This window comes from Stomoxys calcitrans, chromosome 2, assembly GCF_963082655.1.
Source record: "Stomoxys calcitrans chromosome 2, idStoCalc2.1, whole genome shotgun sequence".
In the NCBI taxonomy this organism is placed as follows: Eukaryota; Metazoa; Arthropoda; class Insecta; order Diptera; family Muscidae; genus Stomoxys; species Stomoxys calcitrans.
In genome coordinates, this window is record NC_081553.1 from 73,953,530 (window position 1) to 73,969,316 (window position 15,787).

At 38.6% G+C, this 15,787-nt stretch overlaps 1 protein-coding gene across 1 annotated transcript in view; it reads left to right on the forward strand.

Moving 5' to 3' along the window:
* LOC106081324 (extracellular serine/threonine protein CG31145) overlaps window positions 1-15,787 on the forward strand; it is a 295,459-nt gene that overhangs the window by 6,646 nt on the left and 273,026 nt on the right. Inside the window, exon 2 of the mRNA XM_059361506.1 lies at window positions 7,268-8,575. Coding sequence (XP_059217489.1) covers window positions 7,268-8,575 — 1,308 coding nt within the window. The remainder of the gene's footprint in view (window positions 1-7,267; window positions 8,576-15,787) is intronic.

Here is a 15,787-nt window from a genome sequence, read left to right on the forward strand (position 1 = left end):
AAAAAAGTATATTTGATTAAAGTTCATTCTAAATTTATTAAAAATGCATTTACTTTCTTTTAAAAAATCCGCAATTACTTTTTGGGCAAACCAATAAAATCGCATTAAGTTCATATGTGCCGATCTGTAGATACACACCACCAAATATCGCTTGATCTGCTACTGAGAAGCCTTATACAGTTAAGAGAAATCGGTTGATAAGTAAGACTTGTATGGTCTTATGGTCCCTAAGTCATGTATGGACCCCAAGTCGGCAGATCGGGTTATATAGCAGTTTCATAAGGTCTGATATGAACCACACTCGGTTCGGTTACCGGGTGGCCAAATTTCAATCAAATCGAGTAAGAAATGCTCTATGTGCCTTAAGAGCATTTATATGGCATATCGGTCTAAATGGCACCTATATCGAAGTGGACCATCTCCGGTTCGAATAATGGGAGGCCTTACCAATCATACTGTTTCATAAGTTCAGCGGAAAAGGGTAATACATGCGGCTTTTATGGGTTAAATGCCAATATATATGGCAACGATATCGAAAATAGGTCTCATCTGGACCATAATCGGTTCTGAAAACGGGGGAAAACGGTTATATGACGGCTATATCTAAATACAAGTAAAAGCGTGCTAAGTTCGGCCGTGTCGAATCCTGGTAACCCACCAACATTCTGCTAAAATATGGGAGCTACAGCTGGTTATAGACCGATTTAGACTGTACTTGCCACAGTTGTTGTTAGTTATAAGAGAACACTATATGCAAAATTTCAGCCAAATCGGATAAAAATCGCGGCTTGTAAGCTCTGAAGAAATCTAATCTGGAGATTCGTTTATGTGGGAGCTATATAATGTACTAGCCCGATTTGGACCGCACCTGACACAGTTGTTGGAAGTCATAACATAACACCATGTGCATAATTTCAGCTAAATCGGATGAAAATTAAGACTTCCAGGGGCTCAAGAAGTCAAATCGGGAGATAGGTCTAAATTGAGGCTTGAATGGGCTCAAGAAGTCAAATCGAGAGATCGGTTTAAATAGGAGCTTCAAAATTAAGGTTTCCATGGGCTCAAGAAGTCTAATCGGGAAATCGGTTTAAATTGAGGCTTGTAAGGGTTCAAGAAGTTAAATCGGGAGATCGGTTTAAATGGGAGCTATAAAATTAAGGCTTCCAGGGGCTCAAAAAGTCAAATCGGGAGATAGGTTTAACTTGAGTCTTATATGGTCTCAAGAAGTCAAATGGGGAGATCGGTTTAAATAGGAGCTATATCAGTTTAAAGACCGATTTGGATCGCACTTGGCACAGTTGTTGGACGTCATAACATAACTCTCATAACGAAACACAATGTGCAAATTTTCGGCCAAATCGGATAAAAATTGAGGCTTCCAGGGACTCAAGAAGTTAAATCGGGTTATAGGTTTATATGGAAGCTATTTCATCTTCTTGACCGATTTGGACCGTTCTTGGCACAGTTTTTGGAAGTCATAGTGGAACACTATGTGCAAAATTCTAGCCAAATCGAATGAAAATTGAGGCTTCCAAGGGCTCAAGGAGTTCAATCGGGAAATCGGTTTATATGAGAGCTGTATCATGTTCTTGACCGATTTAAACCGTACTTGACACGGTTGTTGTTGCACAAGATGTACAATTTCGGCTAAATCGCATGCAAATTAAGGCTTACAGGGGCTCAAGAAGTCAAATCGGGATATCGGTTTATATAGGAGCCACATCAGGTTATAGACCGATTTGGACCGTACTTGGTACAGTGGTTGGAAGTCATAACATAACTCTATGCTCAAAATTCAAACCAATCGGGTGAAAATTGAGGCATCCAAGGGCTTAAGAAGTCAAATCGGGAGATCGGTTTATACAGGAGATATATCCAAATATGAACCATTATGGCCCGTTTGAAATCCCCAAAGACCTACATCAATACTTAGTATTTGTGCAAAATTTCGAGTGGCTACCTTTACGCGTTCGACCGCTATCGTGATTTCGACAGACGGATGGGGGGACGGACGGACAGGGTTAAATCGACTCAGAAAATCAAGATGATCAAATTTCGCAAAATTTCAAGTGGCTACCTTTACGCGTTCGACCGCTATCGTGATTTCGACAGACGGATGGGGGGACGGACGGACAGGGTTGAATCGACTCAGAAAGTCAAGATGATCAAGAATATATATACTTTTGGGGTCTAAGGCGAATATTTCGAGGTGTAACAAACGTAATGCCTAGATTAGTAAACCCCCATGCTATGGTGGTGGGTATAAAAATCAAATGTGAACCATACTCGGTTCGGAGATACGGTGACCTAGGGCAATCCATTGTTCCAAATTTGAGCGCCATAGGGTAATAAATGCGTCTGTTATTGGATTAACAACCCTAAATAGGCAACATGGCAACTTTACGCAAATATGGTCTGATCTGCAATATATTCGGTTTGAATGTCGACGAGCCTAATTGAACTCACTCTTCTAAATGTGAGCAAAATCGGGTAATAAATGGTCCTTTTATGGGCTGAAGACCCGAACCTGCAAATCAGTCTATATTGCAGCTAAATCAAAACATTGTCCCGTTTTGCCCATTCAAATTTCAACTAGATTGTGGCGTAACTACAACTGACGGGCAGACATATCAAAATCGTTATATCGCACAGTGGGAGAAAATCGAAAAATTTTGCCCGAAAGGAGTATTTTGGAGATTTTTGTAAAAAAAATCGAACCGAGTTTATTTTTTGATACAGATTGAACATTTTCTAACCAAAACACGAATATAGTTATCATAGTAATTCTTTTTAAATTTTACAGATAAAAATATTCTCAAAAAACAAAAAAAAAATCTGCCCGAATTTGTTTACAAAACTTCCCAAAATACCCTTTTCGGGCAAAAATGGTTTCAAAATCGGCTGAAATTTTGGCCATAGTGTTCTGTTATGACTTTTAACAACTGTACCGAGTCCAAATCGGTCAAGAACCTGATATAGCTCCCATATAAACTGATCCCCGATTTGATTTATTGAGCCTCTGAAAGCCGCAATTTTCATTCGATTTGGCTGAAATTTTGCACATAGTGTTCTGTTATGACTTGCAACAACTGTGTCAAGTACAGTCTAAATCGGTCAATAACCTAATATAGCTCCCATATAAATTGATCTTCCGATTTGGCTTCTTAAGCACCTGGAAACCGCCATTTTTATCCAATTTAGCTGAAATTTTTCACATAGTATTCTGTTTGACTCTCAACAACTGTGCTTAGTACGGTTCAAATCGAACGATTATAACCAGATATAGCTCCCATATTTTAGCAGAATCCATGGTGATGGGTTCCCAAGATTCGTCCTGGCCGAACTTAGCACGCTTTCATTGTTTGAAGTCCAAGCTGCATAACTTTAACAATTTTTATACCCACCACTGTAGGATAGGGGGTATATTCATTTAGTCATTCCGTTTGCAACATATCGAAATATCCATTTCGGACTCTACAAAGTATTTATATTTCGGATCGTCGTAAAATTCTAAGACGATTTAACGATGACCGTGTGTCTGTCCTACCGTCTGTTGTAATCACTCTACAGCCTTCAAAAATTGAGGTATTGAGCCGAAATTTTACACAAATACGTGTTTTTGCTGCACTCAGGTTAAGTTCTTGAACGGGCCAAATCGACCTATATTTAGATACGGCTGCTATATAGACCGATCTGCCGCATAGTGGTCTGTAGCCCATAAAATCTGCATTTATTATCCGATTTCGCTGAAATTTGACAGTGAGTTGGTTTAAGTCTTCCAGACATTCAGATCCGACTATATTAAGATATAGCTGTCATATAGACAGATCTCCCGATAAAGGGTCTGGGGCCCATAAAAGCTTTATTTTTTATCCGATTTCGCTGAAATTTTAAACAATGAGTAGTTTTAAGCTTCCCGACATCCGACCCAAATACGTGGAAATTTTTTTTTCGTAGACATATGAGATAGATTTAACCTCATTATCAACTGAAAAAAAAATGTTGGATGTCTTAGGTGTCCTGGATCAAAAGATAGAGAACACCTAGGATAAATTTAAATACAAGTTGATTTTCTTTTCAATTGATTTCTATTGGTTGCCCAAAAAGTAATTGCGGATTTTTCATATAGTCGGCGTTGACAAATTTTTTCACAGCTTGTGACTCTGTAATTGCATTCTTTCTTCTGTCATTTATCAGCTGTTACTTTTAGCTTGCTTTAGAAAAAAAGTGTAAAAAAAGTATATTTGATTAAAGTTCATTCTAAGTTTTATTAAAAATGCATTTACTTTCTTTTAAAAAATCCGCAATTACTTTTTGGGCAACCAAATAATTTTGATTTTTTTCTTCTATTGGCATGCCTGTTGGAAGTAATAGCTAAACTTAGCTTGTAAAATTTCAGCTAAACCAGAAGTATTGCACACTCTTGAGGCTCAAAAAGTCAAGATCCGAAATCAGTTTATATGACAACTATATCACGTTATGAACTGATTTTTACCATTTATAGCACAGGTATTGGATGTCAAAACGAAACACCTCATACAAAATTTCACCCTAATCAGATAAGAAATGCGCCCTCCAGGGCCTCTAGAAGTTTTTATTTTTCTTAAGTTTTTATATTTCGAAAATTAACTCCAATGACCAATGTTGCATTTACAAAATTATTGCAGGCAGACTAAATAATATGCGCACTCCGGGCTTTTTTTTAATTTGCAGAACGAATTTGTCAACATCGATCTCGGAATAATCGCTACTAACTGAACACCACCTGCACAGCTAACAACCAACTTATCAGTTGCAAGCCTAAACAACATATGGGGCTTTGTTTTTGAGAAATAATCAAAGAAAACCATGTAAAATGGCGGTATACAGACGCTCATAAGTACAATGTTGCATATACGCAACATCGGTCATTAGAGGGTTAATACACCCACCTTATTGGTGATTTAATCATGCAATCTAATCTTGAATTTTGTATACCCTCCACCTCCACTGTGGTACAGGGTATTTTAACTTTGTGCATTTGTTTGCAACGCTAAGAAGGAAAAAAGCTAGACCCATCGATAAGTATATCGATCGGCTTAGAATCACTTCCTGATTCGATTTACCTATGTCCGTCTCTCTGTCGGTCCATATATTCTTGTCATCAAGATACAGGTCGCATTTGTTGTTCGATTTTCATAAAATTTTGCTCAAGTCACTTTTTTGGCCCTAAGACGAACGCTACTGATTTTGAACAAAATCGGTTCAGATTTCGATATAGCTCCCATATATATCTTTCATCCGATATGCCCTTTTAAAGCTGTAGAAGCCGCAATTTTTGTTTTATCTTTACCAAATTTGGCATTAAGTGCTTTTTTTGACGTCCTATTATGTGGGCAAAATTTCACCAAAATCGTTCCAGATTTAGATGTAGCTCCCATATATATTTTTCATCCGATTTGTCCTATTAAGGCTAAAGAAGCCACAACTTTGGTCCGATCTTTATAAAATTTGGCACGAAGAGCTTTTTGTGACATTTCAATATATGTGCATAATTTTGTCAAAATCAGATCAGATTTCGATATAGTTTCCATATATATCTTTCATCCGATTTGACCTATTAAGGCTGTAGAAGCCATAATTTTGGTCCGATCCTTACAAAAATCAGCACGAGATGTTTTATTTATAGTCCCAATACGTGTGCAAAATTTCATTCAAATCGGATCAGCTTTAGATATAGCTCCCATATATATATCTTTCATCCGATATGGCATTTTTGGCTGTAGTAGCCACAATTTTGGTGCGATCTTTATAAAATTTAGCTCTAAGTGTTTTTTTTTTGACGTCCCAATATGTGGGAAAAATTTCATCAAAATCGTTGCAGATTTAGATATAGCTCCCATATATATCTTTCATCCGATGTGGTCTTTTAAGGCTTTAATATCCACAATTCTGGTCCGATCCTTACAAAATTTAGCACGACATGTTTCGTGCAACGTCTTTATACGTGTGCAAAATTTCATCAAAATCGGGTCAGATTTAGATATAGCTCCCATATATATCTTTCAACCGATTTAACCTATTAAGGGTGTAGAAGCCACAATGTTGTTCCCATCTCTACCAAATTTGGTATGAAGTGTTTTTTTCTAACATCCCAATATATGTGCGAAATTTCATTAAAATCGGATCAGTTTTAGATATAGCTTCCATATATATTTATCAGCCGATATGGCCTTTTATGGCTGTAGTAGCCACAATTTTGGTCCGATCTTCACCAAATTTGGTACGAAGTGCTTTTTGTTACGTCCCAGTATATTTATAGAATTTCATCAAAATCGGATTAGATTTAGATATAGCTCCCATATATATCGTTCATCCGATATGGCCCTTTAAGGCTGTAGAAGCCACGTTTTTGGTCCGATACTTATAAAATTTAGCATGAGATGTTTTATTTCTTCTCCCGACACGTGTGCAAAATTTCATTAAAATCGGATCAGATTTAGATATAGCTTCCATATATATCTTTCATCCGATATGGCCTTTAAGGGCTGTAGAAGCCCCAATTTTGGTCCGATCCTTATAAAATTTAGCAAGAGATGTTCTATTTGTTGTCCCATTACGTGTGCAAAATTTTATAAAAATCGGATCAGATTTAAATATAGCTTCCATATATATCTTTCAGCCGATATAGCCTTTTAAGGCTGTAGTAGCCTCAATGTTGGTCCAATCTTTACACAATTTTTGCATGAGAGGATTTATTTGACGTCATATTTTATGAAAATCGGTTCAGATTTAGATATAGCTTCCATGTATATATCTTTCATCCGATATGGCCTTTTAGGCTTCACTGTTGAACCAAAATTGTGGCGACTACACCACAATTTTGGTTCAATCTTTATAAAATTTAGCGTGAAGTGTTTTATATAACGTCCGAGCACGTGTGCTAAATTTCATTAAAGTCTGTCCAGATTTAGATATATCTCCTATAGGGACCTTAAAGTCTGTCCTATCGAAAAAAAAATCTAACAAGGTTCAATTCAGTTTTTCAATAGGTATGCAAATTTAAAGACTGACCAGATTTCGACATAGTTTTCATGTATTGAAAGTAGTATGTATGCTAACTATTTGGTGTAGGGTATTATATAGTCGGTTCCGCCCGACTTTTGTCTTTGCTTAGTGGTTTTTTTGTGAAAACTTTCTTGAAAATTTCTCAATTTTTTTTTCTTTTTAGTTTTTAAAGTTTTTTTTCTCTCTTTGCTTTAGGAAATCTTTCATTGCCTTAATTTAGAATCCAACGATTTATCGAAATACAAAATTTTAATAAAACTTTTTTCTGTTTCTCTTCTCTCCGTTTTTATGGCGTTGGCAACAGCAATAAATCGCCGATAAACGATTTTACGGCACATAATCAATTTGATTGTACGAAACTAAATGCAAATGAATTGCAAGCAGCCAGGAACAGTGAAGCGGCAACATTAGCTCAACGTTTGGAACAGTTTCGCATTAAACGCCAACGACAACAGCAGCAAAGCTTATCACTAGATTCCGAGTCATCATTGTTGTCGCCGGTTTATTGCAGCAATAAAACTACAGTCAGGGGAAATTCCGTGCCACCACACTCAATAGCACCAACTTCACCGCCAGCACCCACCTACGCCCTTCACTCGAGAGCCACAACACCGCTACAATCCGATCAGAGGGTTTTATATGCTGTTGCACCCGGGCATTTATCAGCTGAGCAAACTTTGCCATCATTAAACCGGAAAAGCGGGGAGAGCTCAACACACGAACGCGATACGAACGTTGACTATGTTCAAAATAGTCATAGCAAGGCATTACAGCTAAACTCAACGAATTTTAATGGCCCATTGCCGACGCCTGTACAACAATTGCCCTACACATCGATAAGCCAGCCTCAGTGCGAGCTATTCCAGGCAAAATCTGCAACAGCAGGCACCGAGTTCCCCTCGAGCAGTGGTCACAGTGATTTGACTCAATGTCCCAGAGAGGAAGTGTGTCATTCGTTAACGGAGGATAACAGCGGAAAAGTTAAACGCGTTATTGTGCGGCGTCGAATTGTCAAATCCAAAACGAAATCCCCCTCCCCACAAATTGGGGAGACGCAGCAGCCAATCGTTGCTGCAACAAACATATCCAACACACAACAACAAACACAGCAACGTAGAAAAGACGAAAAACGCTCTTGGTGGACTTCATACTTGGGTACTGGCTCTCCCCATTCAGCTTCCAACCACAAAAATGCAGAGTTAGCCCACGGCCAAATAGCCAAAACTAAAACTTTAGACATTCCCAAAGCAAATAGTGATCCTCATACGCAACACAGCGACCCAGCGACCACCGGCAATTTCATCATGGCCATGCTGAGGACTATGAAACTAAAAGAGCGCCTGGCCATAAGTCTGGGCGCCACCCTCATACTGCTCACCCTGCTGCTGGTGGTCGATGTACAAATGGATTTGGGTGTAACCAATCGCCATTTGCTGCCCGCCGCCCCACAGACCATACATCAGCGGATACGTTACACCGATGATGGCAGTTTTATGAGAGACATCAAACGAAAGTTCCTGCAAAAAAGGTCAGTACACTATGAAGCAAAGTTATATCTTTTTTTCAAGAATTTCAAAATAAAACTTTAAAGCCCTGTGAGACAAAACACTGTGAAAAAAAAAAATTCAAAAATTACCATTAAAACTTTGTGGAATATTAAGAACAGTTGAGAGAGGTCGATGGCTAAGAACAGCCCATTAGGGCGAGTCAATTTTTTAATGAACAAAACGGTTATCAAGAAAATTTTATCTAGGAAAAATTGCCCAAGAATCCTGAAATCAAAATCTAGCTTTAAACGACAAAGTCCGTCCGTCCGTCGGTCAGCGTTTTCCTTAGAAAATTTCGTAATGATTGTGTAGCAAATGCGAACTCTACCTTGAATGCAAAAAAGGACAGACGGACTAACGATACAGAAAGGACATGGCCAAGGACCTTTAGCCGTTTTTGTTGTATTCGCTGCAGTTTTCGATTTTGTTAAACGCTTAGTAAGTTTTTTTGGTCTTTCTCCCCACAGATAAGCAATTTGAAGAGGCCGGGCGGAGATTGGACTGAAGCACATGCTCGTCTACTCGTGAAGGTAGATGCATTGGGAATCGTGAGGGAGTTCAAAGGGCTTTGTAGACTTTAAGCCTACATTAACATCTTGGTCCCTCAACATATTGGCAGAGGGCAAACACTGCCATTGAGAGCCCCCACTCTCAATTGGGTTAGGCCTCGAGCCAAATTTCCAAATTTCCTATTTTTCGAATATTAGCATATATACGTACTTATTGTTGGATAGTTCTACTATTGAAGGCACCTCGGTAAGGGTGAATGCAGAAAGGAGGTACGCCACAGGTCGATGGAATTCTGTCGAAACTTAAGGTGTCAGAGGCGACTTAGTTATTCTTGCCAACAGAAAATTCTCATTCACGGTGGCCGTAATTTTGAATATAGCGCTTGAGTTCCGACCTCTTTGGTTTCAGGTTGCTTCGCTAAATTCCTTTAAGTGGACAGTAAACTGAACTGTGATGGGCGTGGGCTTGGCATTCATGCACCAGAGAGACTGATTCGTTCTTTTTACCAATAAACGAAAGCTGAGTGGGGTAAAATTGCCGCTCTGACCGGAAACCAAATATCTGGATGTGATTATTGAATAGAAACGAAACTGCAGAATGAACGTCGAGGAAGATGTCAAACAGGCTCTACTCTTTTCACTTCTCGATAAAAAAATAGGTGAGGGCTTTCGCCCGGTACTATACGTTAAATTTTTACGGTTATATTTCGGCTGATGTCTGGTATGGCTGTGACCTTTAGATCGCTGTGTCATCCACAGGGTGATCGAGCAGAAAGGGCTGATCTCTGGACCATGCAGGGTCTTATGTCTTTGTGCCCAATATGTCCTTAGCATTATTTGAGGATTATCAAGTTCTTTGGGATAATAATCCTCAGTATTAATTGGGGATCTCTGGACCTAAAAAGATAGGTCAGCGGAGGAACACCTCAAGGAGGTGTACTGTCTCCTCTACTTTGGAATATAGCCATTCATAATATATTGTCTTTGGAAGAAGAAGGTGTAAAAGTGGTTGCGTATGCTGATGACGTGGCAATTGCGGTTAGGGGAATGTTTCCCAGCACTCTAAGAGATATACTTCAGGAAGCTCTACGTACAACAGTAAAGTGAGCTACCGGAAGCGGTCTAGGTATAAATCCGTGCAAGACAGAAATAGTTATTTTCAGCAGGAGATACAAGTTGCCTACAATGGCACCTGTCTTCTTGGGAGGAGACAATGTCTCATATACAGAGAGCGCTAAATACCTTGGAAAGGGCAAGAAAGGCAACTCTTGCCCTATACACCTGCAAGAGAGCCATTGACAAAATTTGGGGATTTAGACCGCGTGTCATGGAATGGTTATATACTGCAGTTGTCAGACCTATAATGCTATATGGTGTTGTAGTCTGGTGGACGGCACTTCGAAATACCACGGGGGGTCACACTAACCCCATGTAAACGCCCCAAATGGGCATATTCACCAATTATGACTATATGGGGCTCGGTTTGTTTGTTCGTTCCGTAGACTCAAAAACGGCTGAACCGATTTTCTTAAAATTTTCACCGATTGTGTAGGTTGGTCTGGAAGGAAACATAGACTACATAATATTATGATATGTGAAGGGGGAGTACCCTTCCCCTTACCCCAAAATCACCATCCAAAATCAAAAGTTGAACGATAGGCTTAGCATGGTAGGCTTGGGTATCAAATGAAAGGTATTAGAAACTAGAAAACGAATATCGTATTAAAATTTTGGGTCCAAATACCCAGCGGGCCGCCCCAACCCTAAATCTCATCTAAACAGAAATATTTGACGTTCATATCAATATGGGACTTAAATAAAAAGATTTTGTCGGTACGTTACAAATATGGCATACAAAATTCGGTCCAAGTAATGGGAGGTCACCCCACCCCCAAATACCCCCAAATGGGCACATTAGCCGACCATGGCTGTAAGGGACTCAAATGAAAGGTATTTGGCAGTAGATTACGAATATAATATTAAAATTTGCGTTCAGGTCTAGGTGGCGCTTTTTCTCCTAAAAATATCTCAGTTAGGTTTATTGGCCCCATACGACAATATGGGACTCATCATGAAAGGTATTTGAAAGTAAAAAACGTCTCTAATATTCAATTTTGAAGCCAAGTGTTATACGTCCTAAAGTACCACCTAAACTGAACATCATTTCTGACTATGGAAATGTGGAGCTCAAATCAACGGTATTTAGGAGTAAGGAACGAATTTGATATCTATTTTCAGGGCAAAGTGCCTGTGGATGCCCCATCCCCAAAACACCATCCAAACGGCGCACGTTTACCGACCATGGTAATGTGGGTTCAAATAAAAGAGATCTGGGAGTAAAGCACAAATTTTATATCGATATTTGAGTTGAAATGTCTGAGGTGCCATTCCTCCCCTAAAAATCATTTTTTTCTTATTACACTTATTTTCAAAAAAAAAAAAACAGATCTAGCATATTGGTAATGCGATTGGTTCAAAATTGTTTCGCACTCTTACAGGCACCTAAAACAAAATACGGTTTCTATTGTAGGGGTCGGGTGCCTCGGGGGCCACTCAAAACCCGGCAAATGGATATATAGACCAATGACGACAATATAGGGCTCAAACGAAATGTGCTTGAGAGAAAAAAAAACGAATTTGATATCCAATTTAGAGAGCCATGAGTTTTGGGGTCGCACCACTCCAAAATACCTTCCCAATCAGAGGAGAGGCCGTTTGAACCGTTTGGAGGTTCATACTTACCGGCCATGTCAATGTGGGGCTCAAATTAAAGGGATTCGGAGGTGCAGCACGAATTTGATATCCATATTTGAGTCGAAATATATGAGACGCTATCCCTCCCCTAATGAGAATATTACCCTATGGAAGAACATTACCACCAGGAACCGAGAAGGGGCAAATTGTCACACATCAATGATCTTTTTCATAGCCGAGTCTTAACGGCGTCCTTTAGTGCGACACCACTTTGGGGTAAATTTTTCAAATGACCATGCATGGCATTGTACCTCACAAATGTCGTCAACATTAAGAGGGGATAAACACCGCTTTGTACGATGTTCTCGCCAGGATTCGAACGCTTTCAGCGTCATAGGCTACAATGGCACGAATTCGATGTCCGCAATCAGGGCGAAGTGTCCCCACCCTAAATATTGGGTTGCCCAAAAAGTAATTGCGGATTTTTTAAAAGAAAGTAAATGCATTTTTAATAAAACTTAGAATGAACTTTAATCACATATACTTTTTTTACACTTTTGTTTCTAAAGCAAGCTAAAAGTAACAGCTGATAACTGACAGAAGAAAGAATGCAATTACAGAGTCACAAGCTGTGAAAATATTTGTCAACGCCGACTATATGAAATATCCGCAATTACTTTTTGGGCAACCCAATAGAAGGCGCAGCGGAGCGGGCCCGGTTCGGTTAGTTTTTTTTATAAAAATAAATGAATTTAAGCAGGTTTGTAGTATAAAATCACTTAATACTTTTCATTTGTTGCCTATCTTCTTCAAAACCCATTTATCCTTGGTATTTACACTTTAAAATTATAAAAAATAAATTTTCTCATAAGCTATTGGTTGCCCAAAAAGTAATTGCGGATTTTTCACATGGTCGGCGTTGACAAATTTTTTCACAGATTGTGACTCTGTAATTGCATTCTTTCTTCTGTCAGTTATCAGCTGTGACTTTTAGCTTGCTTTAGAAAAAAAGTGTAAAAAAAGTATATTTGATTAAAGTTCATTCTAAGTTTTATTAAAAATGCATTTACTATCTTTTAAAAAATCCGCAATTACTTTTTGGGCAACCCAATATTACTAAGATAGCCATTGGCCTATTAGAGTATTATTAATAGCTGTTGTTCCAAAGGACCTCTTTATTTTGTAACCTGACTTTTGTCCTACCATCTCTTAGTGGTTTTATAAGGTTAAAAGGCTAGGGTTTTTTTTCGCTTTTGCCTCCTTCGCTTAAGTCTGCTGCGTTCGGGTCGGCCACCAGAGTCAGAGTCAATCGTTGTGCTTTTGGTTTTGTGTGCACTTAACGGTGAAAATACAGACGTTGCATAAAACATCAAAAAGTACAGCAATTACTGTCACTTGAATTAATTAAATGTTTACTCCTTTAACAAAATGATGATGCTTGTTCCAATGTGGGCGAGGGGTCGTGAAAGGGCAATGTTAACACTTTACCAAGTACACGGTGGAAAATAAAAAAAATTATGCACGTTTTTGGTTTGTTATTGAAGCTAGGAAATAAAATGGGAATTTATTGGTGGGCAAATACGTCCTACTTGGGGGGTTGTTATGGTGGTGGGACATCCCCTAGACAGTTGGTCCCGAATGTTGATGTCAGATTCATGGTCTACTCCCAAATACCCTTCATTTGAGCTTCATTTTTCCATAGTCAGCAAACATGACCGGTTGGGGGGGATGTTTTGGGGAATGGAGCGGCCGTTCAGTGACTTCGCTTTGAAAATATATATCAGATTCGTGTTCTGCTCTAAAATACCTCATATTTGAGCCTCATATTGCAATGGTCAGCAAATACTTCCTATTTGGGAGGTTTAATGGTGGTGGGGGGGGGGTCCATAAACACACGAACATTGACATCAGATTCGTGCTTTACTTCCAAAGACCTTTCATTTGAGCTCCATATTGCTATGATCGTAAATTTGTCTTCTTTGGAGGATGATCTCGGGGATGGGCAGCCCCCCAAACACTTGATCGCACATCTGGATATCTGATTCGTATTCTAAACACACATATCTTTTATTTAAGCCACATATTGCCATGGTCAGTAAATAAGTCCTGTTTGGGGGTGTTTTGGGGAAGGGGTGGACCCCCAGAAACTTTGTCCCCAATTTGGATATCAGATTCGTATTTTACTCGCAAATACCTTTCATTTAAGTCCCATATTGCCATGGTCGGTAAATATTGGGTTGCCCAAAAAGTAATTGCGGATTTTTCATATAGTCGGCGTTGACAAATTTTTTCACAGCTTGTGACTCTGTAATTGCATTCTTTCTTCTGTCAATTATCAGCTGTTATTTTTAGCTTGCTTTAGAAAAAAAGTGTAAAAAAAAGTATATTTAATTAAAGTTCATTCTAAGTTTTATTAAAAATGCATTTACTTTCTTTTAAAAAATCCGCAATTACTTTTTGGGCAACCCAATATGTCTGATTTAGGGGGGGTTTTCGGGGTTGGGGTGGTCCCCCAAACACTTGGTCTGAAAATAGGATATCAGATACGTTTTCCAATCTTAAATGCCTTTCATTTGAGTCCCATATTGTCGTGATTGGTGTATATATATATTTGGTAGGTTTTGGGATGGGACGTCCCCCCTAGGTACCCCATCCGAAATTTGGATACCAACTTTTTGTTTGTAGGTTGCTATAAGGGAGCACACAAAATTAAATCGCACAACCCATCTCCGAGATCTGGCTTTTCTGAAAATTAGGGTAAGGGGGAGGGTCCGCTCCCCCTTCAGATATCAAAAAATGTTGTACCATATTTTCACCAGGGGATCATTATGCACGATCAGTGAAAATTTCAAGAAAGTCGGTGCAGCGGTTTCTGGGTCTATAAGGAACACACAAACAAACCTACAAACAAACACAAATTGATTTTTATATATCTATCTCTTTCTATCTTCTCAACAAAAAGCTTGAAATGTAATATCCTTTAACACTCTCATAAGCATTCTAGGGCCCCTTAATAAAAATGACTATATTTTATATATCATTTATCACATCATGACACACATTCACTTTTTGTCGCTGTGTATGGGCGGCAACGTGTTAGAGCATTTGAATTATAACGAAACAAAGTGCTGAAGACTGTAGCAGGTAACTGTCGTCGCTGACTATAACAGTGGCAGTCAGTCGGTGGTTACCTCTAAGTAATTCAGTAAGTAATTTTCCTGTCATATGCACTCCAAACACAGCACACACACACACACCCTGGCATACGCATATACGTACAGCGGTCAAAAAAAGTATTCATCATTCAATGTTTTTTTTTTAATAAGTCTACAAAAGACAATTGGAATAAAAACATATTAAACTAATGATGCAGTAGTGCTTGTGTGATATATATGTACACAATTTCATTGTTTTTAAAGAAAAAAATAGTATTTATTGGAACAAAAAGGGCCATTTTACAGCTGAACACAAAAAATTAAACAAAAAAAGTATTCATCATTGCAAAAAAACAAAAAAATAAATAACATAATTTAAAAAAATTAATACTTTGTTATTCGACCACCGCGTCTTATAACTTCTTTTAAACGGTTTGACATCGATTGGACTAATTTAGCGGTTATATTTTGGTCTATATTAGTCCATTCCTCCATTATCACCTGTTGCATTTGACTCTTGCTCGAAAAATTGCGCGTTCTCAATTTGCGTTCGAGATGTTCCCAAAGATGTTCAATTGGGTTCAAGTCGGGACTTTGAGGTGGAGTTTTAATGACTTTGGGGCAGTTATACAGCATCCACATCTTGGTATTTAAAGCAGAATGTTTGGGGTCATTATCTTGATAATATTGAAAGTTATTACCAAGCCCAAGTTTTACAGCACTATCTTTTAAATTCCTCTTTAAAATGTCAATGTAATACTTATGATCCATTACTCCATTAATAATTTCAAGATTTCCCGCTCCTGAAGCCGCCATACACCCCCAAACCATTAAA